This window comes from Vanacampus margaritifer, chromosome 11 (genome assembly GCF_051991255.1).
Source record: "Vanacampus margaritifer isolate UIUO_Vmar chromosome 11, RoL_Vmar_1.0, whole genome shotgun sequence".
NCBI classification, from domain to species: Eukaryota; Metazoa; Chordata; class Actinopteri; order Syngnathiformes; family Syngnathidae; genus Vanacampus; species Vanacampus margaritifer.
This window is the reverse complement of record NC_135442.1, coordinates 9,466,265-9,478,291: the sequence shown is the minus strand read 5'-3', so window position 1 is coordinate 9,478,291 and position 12,027 is coordinate 9,466,265. Positions and strand designations below refer to the sequence as shown.

General features: G+C 37.1%; 2 protein-coding genes across 2 annotated transcripts; both read left to right on the top strand.

The window, feature by feature from the left end:
- Window positions 1-241: 241 nt before the first annotated feature.
- On the top strand, window positions 242-6,782 carry LOC144061029 (histamine N-methyltransferase-like). Its single transcript, XM_077581048.1, has 7 exons — window positions 242-856; window positions 1,896-2,042; window positions 2,239-2,291; window positions 2,852-2,959; window positions 3,724-3,854; window positions 3,990-4,083; window positions 5,841-6,782. The coding sequence occupies exons 1-7, from the start codon at window positions 792-794 to the stop codon at window positions 6,200-6,202; spliced, it is 960 nt and encodes a 319-aa protein (XP_077437174.1). The 5' UTR covers window positions 242-791; the 3' UTR covers window positions 6,203-6,782.
- A 54-nt stretch (window positions 6,783-6,836) lies between these two features.
- LOC144061028 (histamine N-methyltransferase-like) lies at window positions 6,837-10,556 on the top strand. Its single transcript, XM_077581046.1, has 6 exons — window positions 6,837-7,201; window positions 7,513-7,565; window positions 7,996-8,103; window positions 8,306-8,427; window positions 8,664-8,757; window positions 9,950-10,556. The coding sequence occupies exons 1-6, from the start codon at window positions 6,837-6,839 to the stop codon at window positions 10,300-10,302; spliced, it is 1,095 nt and encodes a 364-aa protein (XP_077437172.1). The 3' UTR covers window positions 10,303-10,556.
- Window positions 10,557-12,027: the final 1,471 nt, after the last annotated feature.

The following is a 12,027-nucleotide window of genomic DNA, read 5'->3' as shown; positions in this document are numbered from 1 at the left end:
ACCTAACCGAACTATCTATTTTTGAGGTGCTGGGCCCTAATTCCTGATTTGGCATTAAAGTACGGTATAACAAGCTCTACAAATGTTGCAAAAGGCACAACATATTGTGAAATATTACTCCTTTCTTCCCCAGGCTTGACCTTTACACTGTGAAACAATGTACCGTATGCATTATATTTGTCTTCATTTGTAATATAGCAATTCCATTTTTCAGTATACTAGCTTATTGCGACAGCTCATTATTGTAGTATATATACAGTACTTGATGTTGTATTGCTTTAAAACAATGTCGTCAGGGGGATGTAGTTCTACTAATGAGCACTGGGACGTCTTGTTGCTTACAGTTTGCTTTAGTAACCAACCACAGACCCAAGAAGTGACTGAAACGATAAATACCGTATCCACTTAGGGACAGCCTGATAAAACGGCCGGAAGGACGGTAAGGAGGCCATGATGTTGATAATCTAGATTGTTTGCAAATGTCATTTACTATAAACAATCTGTAGTCTTATGTATTGCTTCAATCCAATCGTTTAAATGTATGTTTCCATTGCTTGAATACAAATAGTTTGGTCTTAACAGTCCTTGTCCAGCCATAAAATGTGAAGTAAAACAAACAAGTTAACATTGAGTGAGTGTTCGTGCCGTCCTGCACTTTTAAATTGTGACAAAAATCCGTATGTCGCCACTGCTGTTTTTCCAAGGGGAGCTATGGCACCCCCTAGCGCTGAAACCTGAGTAGTGCGTCAAAGGTGGGAGGATCTTTTTTTTTCCCCTTTTTTTTTTTTTACATGCCGCAGTCAGTGAACATTCATTCCTCGCTTGGACTACGCACTGCTGCACACAGCCCCACACAGTAAGTGCATTAATATTTAATGTGATTTCATCTAAACAAACAGGAATGTGCTATGCATGGCACCTGTATCACCATTTTCACCTACCTGCATGTTGCCCACAAGTGCTTTGCTACGTCATCTTTCATTCTACTTCCGCCCTCTGCATTGCAAGCATTTCCCCCCAACATTCTTTAACACACGGGAAATGCATTTCGATTCGCCTGGATTGATCAAGAAACCCAATCCGGTCGCAAATTGACGATTGATCGTCCAAAAATCAGAAAGTGGTGACGTCATCGCCAAAGCGTGATTTTTCTCTTACTCCTTTTGAATCCAGCTACTAATAAAACTGTAATACTGTATACATGTTGTTCTGAAAAGTAACGCCGAAGTAATATAACATCCTACAATCAGAGAAAGTAATTTTGCTAGTTACATGATTTGATCATCACTGCACATGCGCACGACGAACATAAATGGACAAGCCGATTTATTGGATTACAGTTCATACTTTTATGTACGAGTACAATATAGTACATACTAGTTTATGTACAGTACAGTATGTATAGGGCCAGTGAAGTGTAATGAGTTCGCCATAATTCAAATAAAATCAATATATACTAATAGAAGTAAAATAATAATACACATGAACTATGTAACATACTATTAGAATGCCACGCTGTATAGTACAGTGAATATAAGGAGGCTACATAGCCCTGCTAAAATGCCAGGTTATGGTGATATAAATTAAATAAAACCATAAGTCTCTTTTTTTTTACAGCACTAATTTAGTTTGTAACTTTGGCGAATGAATAAAAAAAGATAAACAACTGAGAAAATGTGGTTGCACAAGTGTGCACACCTGATAACTAGCAGCTCCGATTAACCCCAAATAAAAAAAATATATTGTTCTAATTTTCCTGACATATTTGTCATCACATTTTACAGCATAAGCTCTCATCACAGAAAGCTTCCACAACATCACAGCGATGTGTAGATTTAAAAAATATATATAATTTAATGTTGGTGAGTTGATTGTGTTTTTGATTATTTTTCCAGACATTGCATCATGACATCTCCACTGAGGAGTCTGGTTTACGATGATAACCGGTACCAGAAGGCATTCCATCTTTTTCTGGAGCGCTCCTCCGAACATCAGTGTATGAAAGACTTTATTCACAATATCCTGCCGGACATCGTGGCCAGGTAATCCAACTCGCACACCTGTTTAGTACTAATATTGTGGTGGAAGGTTGGATTGAGACCAAAACTACTCCATGGGAATATAGTCATATTTAAACGCGCCTCTAACGTTATTCCATGAATTTTACAGAAAGATATTTATTCTACGTTACAGAAATAATTTATCTCAATATTTTATTATATTGTTCTCTCTCCACAGCATTGGAAACGGGAAGCCCCATTTGAATGTTATTGGAGTTGGAAGCGGTGACGGTAAGAGGACCACATTAGCTTTCTTATCGCCGATGCAACTTCACATTTAATGACACGCTATATAACTGAGTAACTTCTGCTGTGGTCACCTAAGGTGAGGACGCATTCTTGAATCAGTAACTACACTGTTGTGTCCTTAATTGCCATAGCAATAAAATAAAATAAATACTCCCAAGAGTTTTTATTTATCTGTTCAATTGTCTGATAAATCTTTAACCTCTGTCACAGACCGGATCGGGTCATTCTTTCACTATGCGGCAGCACAACTTTAAGTTCTCAAGTGCTGCTGCTACTTTGTATTTATGTGGAAGCCAATCCTTTTCATTTACCTGCACTATTTACTCCCGACCCGCTGTGGTGATGTTACACGCTCTAAAGGACAATAAAAGTTAAATGTACTGAAAATCCTGCTGCCAAGCATTTTTTAGTCTAAAGCGTGATATCAATTTTTAACATGCATACGGCATATGCAATTTGAAACATTAAACACAGATATTTACGTTTGTCTCCCATTTTCAATGCTTTTGTGTTTGAAAATGAAACGGGGCTGGTGCCTGCAGGTCACATTGATCTGGAGATGTTCTCGGAGTTGCGTCAGAAGCACCCTGGGGTGATGATGGACTACGAGGTGGTAGAGCCCAGCAGCCAGCAGCTTCATAGCTACAAAGGTAGCTTTGCTTTTCTCTCATCACGTTGCCAGTTAAAACTACTGGACGCAAAATATTGAATTTCAAATCACTACTGCCGTCTGTGGCCGAAAAAAGGAACTGCATGTTCCCTTCTTCACGTACACAGCGCGCACATGACATCATTTTAACCCATTCACTGCAATAAATTCATTTAAAAAAAAAAAGATTATTAAAAATTAGGGGCGATAATTTTTTTAAATTAAAAAATCACGATTAATCACAATTTTTATATCTCGTCTAAATGTACAATAAAAAAAATTAGGTTTTCATACTCTTGTTAACAAAAGTGGGAAAAAATGTTAAACTAATCGAAATAGTTAAAATTATTTTTTTTACGTTTATAGCCGTCAACGGCAGTGAATGAATTAAAAAAAAAGAAGAAAGAAAATGTAAAAAATTCGGGGCAACAGGCGATTAAAGTTTTTAATTGTAATTAATCGCATGACTTGACTAGTTAACTCGCGATTAATCACAAATTTAATATCTGTTCTAAATGTACAATAAAAAAAATTGTTAAACTAATAGAAATAGTTCAAAAAAAATTTGGACGTCTATAGCCGTCAATAGCAGTGAATGAGTTAATATCACGATATTGCCGTTATCATTAAATCTCTCATTTCTACAGTGGCGTAATCTCAATTTATATGCAAATTGCCTTCCATGATCTAATTGTGAGCGTTACGAAAAGCGCTAAGTGAAAATATCCTTTTTCTCAACTGTCCATTTTGCATCTGCTGACGTAGTGTTGGTGTCACAGAAGTCCGATTTGGATTACATCACATTTAAGTGGAACAAGATGACTGCCTCCGAGTTTGAGGAGCAATGGAAGTTAAAGGAGATGACACAGAAGGCTGACTTCATTCACATGATTCAGGTGAGTGCTGCGGACAATCTGAAGTTGCCGTTCTTTTGCTTTCTGTTACGCCATCGGAGAAAATCGGTTTGTCTGCTGTGATGTCATTCCATGAATCCAAATGTGAAGCTCATTGATGTGTGGTGAAATCAACAGATGCTCTATTATGTCAAGGATGTTGAAGCGACCATCAGGTTCTTCCGGAGTCTCCTTGACAAGAATGGGAAGCTTCTCATTATTCTGGTGTCTGGTAAGGGATCCTTCTTCTCTTCTCTCTGTGTACCTTTTCAGCCTGTTCCAATACAAGGACTTAGCTATCTCAATAATATAGAATTTTTCAGTGATCATTATGGATTTTTATTTTTTTTGCAATATACAAACTGTAATGCCCTCGCATGTGAAAAGGAAGAGACAGTTGCAGAACGCAAGGAAAACAAAAAATGCTCACACTTTTAATCTTTTTAATGATGCATAATATATATTCCACTTTTTCTGCCCGACATCAGCAATACAATATGAAAATATTTTTCAGAAAGCCAATTTCTGCCCAGAAATATTTGTCATTATTTCTTTTGTAATGTTCTAATTTCCGGAGATGGTGAGTTGTGGGTTTGTTAGCTCTAAACCAGGGATGGGCAAACTCGGTCCTCGAGGGCCGGAGTCCTGCAGGTTTTGGATGTTTCCCTTCTCCAACACAGCTGATAAATGATCAGCTCATCAGCTAGTTCTGCATAAGCCTGATAATGATCCTATTGATTGGAATCAGCTTGTGTTGAATGATCCTGTTGATTGGAATCAGCTTGTGTTGAAAGAGGGACACTTCCAAAACCTGCAGGACTCTGTCCCTCGAGGACCGAGTTTGCCCGCCCCTGCGCTAAACTATAATCTATTAGACTAAAACGTTTAAGTTTGTTAGCTCAAAACTATAGTCATCAAAATTATTATTTTTTTAAATAATACAATTGCCAAACTGTCAGTTGTTTGTTTGTAGTAAATGCATCCATATAAAAAAAATATTGTGTCGGACGTTAGGTTACAAAAGGGGGGGGACATTTTCGATATATTTCCGGACTCTTTCCGGAAATTTTCCATGGAAGTCAAGGTTAGGAATTGTGGAAATATTGCAAATAGTTCTAACAGGCGCAAACTGTTTTTTTTGACGCAAAGACATTTTTAACATGTTCATGACAAGAAAAACTGTTTGCAACCTTTTGGAATCCTCATTTTTTCTATTTTAAACATTACCATGCTCCTAAAGACAAAGATATTTATGTTTTGTATGTTTTTTCATGCTAGAGCATACAGAAGGCTTTGATGCAGCCTCTGAAATGAAGAGAATGCATGAAGCAATAGTAGTTATTACAAAAACGGCCAGCAGGTGGCAGCAGAGTATAAGAGATCAACCAGGGCCATGTTGCTACAAGCTGTTTCACCCACTGTTTTAAACAAATTTGTGAATAATGATAAAATTTTGCTAGATTCTAATGCTAATTGCTGCAAAACGGAAAGAGATAGGAATATATATATATATAAATATTTTTTTTCCTGATGAAAGAAGAAACTAATCTTTTCTTGGTAGGTTCCATGTTTTTAGAGCAATAGAACACTATTCTGTGGGCCTTGAAAAATCCAAATCTAGTAAAGCAGCCGGGAGCAAAGGGGATTGCTTCAGTGAAAATGGCTGGGAGTGAATGAGTTAAGAACCCTGACAAAACGTTTGTTGTTTAAGGTCGCATCGATGTTTGGCAGACATCCACCAAGAATTTTAATAGTCGCCAACTGAACATGTTTAAACTTCTTTGTGACAAGAAAAACTTTTTGCAACCTTAAGCAAACATTTAGGAACCCTGAAGCAAACCCTACATTTGTGAGATATTCAGCCCGTATCCTACTGCGATTTTATGCATTTCTATTTCATTCCCATGAGAAGTTTTCCCAATTTTTGCAACCCAGACATCAGAAGATGAACGAGACATGAGATAAAAGACTGGTCTGGTCGATTTTCAGGTGAGAGCGGTTGGGGAAAGCTGTGGCGGACCTTCAGAGGTCAGATCTGTACCTGCGAAATAAGTCAGTGCACAACCACAGCAGATGTCAAAAGCATCCTGGACTCGGGGGGCGTGCCGTACAAAAGCTACGTGCTGCCTTCCCAAATGGACATCACGGAGTGTTTCACGGAGGGCGACCCGAGCGGAGAGCTGCTGCTCGACTTCCTCACCGAGGTGGATCACTTCAGCCAAACGGCCTCGCCGCAACTCAAAGCCGACGTCGTGAAGTTACTGCGGGACCCGGCTTGTTCTCTGGAGGCCGACGGCAAAGTTGTCTTCAATAACAACCTCGAAGTGATCGTTGTTGATTCGCCCAGATAAAAGTTTTGTGGGGGATTCGGTATGTGTGCAAAATAAGCAAAAATAACAAACGACAAAAGTTCCTTTTCTAGTCATCAAGTTAAATACTTATTGTAGCTAATATCGCTCAATTGTAATCGGCTTCAAATTGTTTTATATCATTAACCGTGGAACACAATTGTTCTCATTTGGAATGAGAATGGGAAATCCAGGGTCAAAGTGCCATCGTAAAACATTTATTGATTGTGCAAGCAATAATTATTTTGAGTAACATTGAAACATTCTTATTTGTCATGAACATATAAAAAGAGAGAAAATAACAACATTGTCTTAATTAGGAGTGATGGGTCCAGTACTTTTGTTTTGCACGTCTACCTTACAGTTTCGGGGTTCGAATCAACCTTTAATTTGCGTGTTCTCTTCATGTTGTGTCAATAAGTCAAATGTAGGCTTTGATCGATTGCACTATTGTCAATTATTTAATGTTTACTAATTGTTTTGATATCAGTAAATAGCTGATAACTTGACCTGTATGAACTCCAACCTTTTTTTTGTGTGTGTGTGTGCAAAATGTTAATTAAATTAAATACATTGATGATTATTTGGTGTCGTTGTGTGACTAGTCACAAAAATATATATATATATATTACTGCAGATGAGTCTGCCCTGCAGGCTATTTACACATCAAGTGATCTGCACACGTTCTGTTTTCATTGAAATGTCAACTCGGTTAGGCAACAGACGCCACAGGGAAAGTCTGGACTTGGCTGACAGAACTTGTTGCGTACGACACTGCAGACGGGTAATTAAATCAGCAAAGTCATATTTTCAATTTCAGGGCTCTACTGCTATTGTTACTGTTATTTTCCTGCATTCCAGAATTATGGCGGCGCAGACCAAGAAGCAAAGCATGTATGAGGGCAGTGAGGTCCAAATTTTTCAGTTGTATCTGCAACATTCTGACGAGCATGCAGAAATTCTCCGTTTTCTCTTGAAGTGCCTGCCGAAGGAGTTCAAAAGGTACAAAAATGTCTTCTGTACTGTAATTGATATTCACATAGTTACATTTTAAAAGAATTCAACCTCTAATGCATCTTAGACTGAGTTTAAGTAACTGGTGGACTAGTTAGTCTTAAGGGATTTTATCAGAACTTAAACCAAAGATAAAGATGAACTTGAATTTAGTTTTACAAACTTTTGGGCAACCCTGGTTCAAAATGTAGTAACTGCTTTTCATTTAGATGAATGGAGTTGGTTGGAGAAATTTATGTTGTTTTTTTTTTGTGAGAAATGTGCTTTGTGTGTGTGTGTGTGTGTGTGTGTTGGTGCAGAATTGCAACGGATAAAAGCAATCTGGCTGTTCTCGGTGTGGGAAGTGGTGGAGGTACGTAGCCCATGTGACGAGTGAAATGCAGCTGTTTTTTGTTGTTGTTTTTTTTAAGCTCAGTATTGTTCATTCGATTTGACATCATCATTGCTCTCCTTTTTTTTTTTTTTTTTTAAATATATATATTTTTTTTACACACATATATATATATATATATATATATATTTATTTATTTTTGTATGTGTATGTGCGTGTGTATTCATCAGTTCACCTAAAGCCTATTAAAAAAAATCCCATACTAATAATATAATATAATAATAAATTGCCAAATGCAGAAACATCAATGTAAGTTATCACGATGTGGTGGCTCTCGCTAACAGACAGAATTAAGTAACCAGAATTAGGTTAAAAAATTCTATATACGTAAATTGAGGAGCTTATTTTTTTTCTTATTTTTTATTTTATTTTATTTCTTGACTCGGTGCAGGCGAGCTGGACGTCCAGATGCTTTCTATCCTGCAGTCCGTGTGCCCCACTCTTCCCATCAGTGCTGACGTTGTCGAGGGAAGCACTGAATTGGTCGCTAACTTTAAAGGTACGGACAACAAATACTGAGGTTTTAGAAAAGATGGAGTCGTTTGTCGATTTTTAAATTGGGTGGCCATGTTTACACAGAAAACTCAGAGATTGTTGCACAGTTAAAAGTCCATATAACCTCTGTGTAATTGTCTCATATAACCTGTTCAAATAAACAGCTACTTTGTTGACCGTTGGATTCTTACTATATTATATTTCAGCATTGGTAGCAAAGACGGATAACCTTGAGAAGATTCCATTCACTTGGCATGTCATGCTAAGTGAGGATTACAAAAAGCAAGTCAAAGACGTGAAGAAATATGACTTCATTCACATGATTCAGGTATTATCAATATCAGCTATTTATTGTTAAATTGTTCTCTGGGGGGGGGAAACACATGATTTAGCAAAAGTGAAATATCTTACTAAGCTCTTAATTATTTAATACGATAATAGCAGCGTATCCCAATAGGATTACAATCTTTTTTTTTTTTTTTTTTTTTTTTTTTACAATGATTGATTACAATCTTAACTGCTGTTTTGCGAAATGAACATTTCTTCCAATTCTTTGCTTTGCAGATGATTTACTACGTTGACAACCTGACGGAAACCATCAAATTCTATCACAGCTGTCTGAACAAGAACGGCAGGCTTATGATCATCGTGGGAGCAGGTAAGTGGGACCTTTTGGACTAACTGTCCAATCGCTATCAGTCAACTTCTTGTAGTTTGACATTTGATTTTAATTGTCAGTGCCATTACTTCCAATATCTCCACCACGTAGACAAAAAGCTAAACAACATTTTAGCTGACAAGCAGGTGCATCGACATGAACAAATTTCTGCTTTTAGAGCCGCTTGTGCATAATAATAATAATAATGTGAAGAAATTGGTATATGTCAATCACATTTGTACGGAAAAGTAGAACTGCCAAAGTGGAGAAAAAATGTTGACAGGCAAACTTGTTTGTATTGATATATTTCAACATATCGCTGGCCAAAACCTCGTACCTCCAAAATCGTCCCTTTTCAGGAGACCCCAAAACGACATTGCATCATCAAAGAGAACAAGCCATTTTCAAGACTTTAAATTGGAGATTAATTTGTAAAAATGACACCCACATAAAAAAATACAAAATATAATCCATATTGTGACTCACGAGGTTTTGGCCGACGCCAGAAATATGTAACACGTAATATGTTCCAATTGGCAAAAACATCCAAATGAACCACAGGGTAATGGTTTGCACATGCTTAAATTTTATTTTCCCATTTTGCTAATACTAACTAAGTAAATATTGTTTATTCATGTTTTTACAATTTTGCTATTATTTCTGGATTGCATGATTTCTGCTCTGCCCCCCCCACCCCCCATAATGCCACGGGGTATTGACTTGCGGTAACATTATGGGAGAAAATGCTCTGTTTTAGCATTTTGCCTGCAAGCTCATTTGCACGTATTTGCAAGTAGGCTACGTCTGAACCTGTTTGCATGTAGGTTTGAACCTACTTCCAAATACTTTTGAATGTGTATAAATATGTTCAAACGAGGTTTCCAGTCGAAAATGTTGACTCCATTTTGGCAGATCCATGCTTCCATACCTTTGAACTGCGATTTAGACAAAACGTTAGGTATAGCCAACAGTACCTGTACAATGTTTAAAAAAAAAAAAAAAAAAAAAAGACTTGTTTCAAAAATGACATTGTTAAAAACAGCAGTTTAGTTTTACGCAACTGCAAACTTCAAAGACAGTAAGATGCACAGTGTGAAATCAATACAATTACAATTTTTGATAGGAGTCTTAATGAATACATTAAACAATGTATCAATTGAGTTGAAGTTCAAAAGAATTCATGTTTACACAGCCGGTGGTAGCTATGACATTCTGTGGAAGGCTTACTCAAAGGAGCTGTGCAATGAGACCATCACCCCGTATCGCTCATCCGGAGACATCTTGGCCTCCGTGAAGACTCTGGGTCTGAAATACGAGGAGCATTGCAGCTCCTACACCCTTGACATCACCGAGTGCTTTGATCCAAACAGCGAGACTGGACAACGTCTGCTTTGTTTCATGACCGCCACCGATGATTTCTCTCGGTCGTTCACACCGCAAATAAGAGCTGACATGCTGAACTTTCTCAGGACCAAGTGTAGCACTGAGAAAGAGGGCAAGGTATATTTCAACGTTTGTTTGGGATATATATTTGTTCATGCTTGAGTACCGTGTGGCACCGCTCCACTGGGTGGCGCTCCTTTGTTTTTTGTGTGCATGTGTAACACTTCTTTTTTTTTGCGGGGTGGTGAATGTTTTCTTTTGATGCCGTGGAAGTTAGGTAGGCGGTGGGCCGAGGGCCAAGGGCCGATTTTGTGCATTAGACTTCTTCTTTTTTTTTTTGTGTTAACCTCAGCTTAATTTATCAACAAATGAAACAAAAATTGTTGGCACTCTTATATGGAGGTAAATATGGTGCAAAAGTAACTTGTAAAAAAAAATAAAAAAATTGTACCTGTAGAAAAAAGTATAAATTTGTATCTGTAAAAGTCATGATTTGTACCTGTAACAAATCACAACTTTTACAGATACAAATTTACACTTTTTTTCTACAGGTACAAATCTTGACTTTTATAGGTAAAAATAAAAAAATTGTGCAGGTGCAAATCATGACTTTTACAGGTACAAATTTGTTTTTACAGATCCACATTTTTTTTACAGGTACATTTTTTTTTTTTTTACAGATACAAATTACGACTTTTACAGATATAAATGTATACTTTTTTTTTTACAAGTTACTTATGCACCACATTTACCTCCATACTTTTATCTCTTGCATTTTATGTGTTGATCGGTTAATTTTTCGTGGGTTGTCGGCTCCGGCGAACTGAGCGGGCAGCTATGCTCAGGATCCGTCATACATGACGTATTTGTGGTTATTGTCCAATGGCACGCTTCAAAATGCGCCCTCTTGGTTTTTTTTTTCCGGGTTTGGTTAGCGCCTTGACAACCTGTAATGTTTAAGCGTTGTCGTAGTTTATATATTATGTCTAAATATTACTACACACACCGAGATTTGTATTGCTAAAGTAACACTTTTGTACATCAGTCACTTACAGAAAGGCAAAATGCGTCAACGTCATTGAAATTCGTCTTTAAACTTGACTCGGAATAGTCCTTTTTGTCACTTCTTTTGAAAAGTCATGCCTTCTTAAAATGTAAGGCTTCTCTAACATAAATGTCTAAATGTCATTGTGAACTTTGCACATAATAAATATGACAGACTTCCCACATTTGATCTCCAAAGTGTTGTTTTTTTCCGCTTGAACAAAGGACAACAAATATTCCTAATAGTCTGCATAATGTCACAAAAATGAGCTACACAATTACACACCCACATTTGTCACAACTGTTTTCTAGCTAACAACACAGAAATGGACTGCTGTATAAATCTGGTGTTTCTGTGGACAGACCAATTGGCACAAGTAGCAGAAAAGGCTTTGCATAACCTTAAAAACAAAGTTTGTTACATGTTATACGGATAGCTTATGTTTGCTTAGAGACTGAAAATGAAAATGAGCTTTGACTAAAAAACGTGTCAGCTGGCAAAAATAAGATACAACATACTTTTTGTGCTCTCCACTTTAAACGTTAATCAGATCCTTAAAGTTCTATAGTGTTGTGTTCTTTTATACAAGTATTACATAAGGGAACTGACTGCGTTACACTGCTGTACAGTATTTGAGGTGATAGCACCATCTTGAGGCTATTTTGAGTAGGTGGCACTGTGAAATATCTTCTACTGTTTTATTCATTTATTTTTTTAAACAAGCACTACCTCAGTGCATCATTGTCAGAAATATTACTTGTTTCAAAATTCAACCTTGGGGTTGCCACCTTGATGGCTGAATCGTTTAGAAAAGCAACAACGTAGACCCAAATAAATAAATA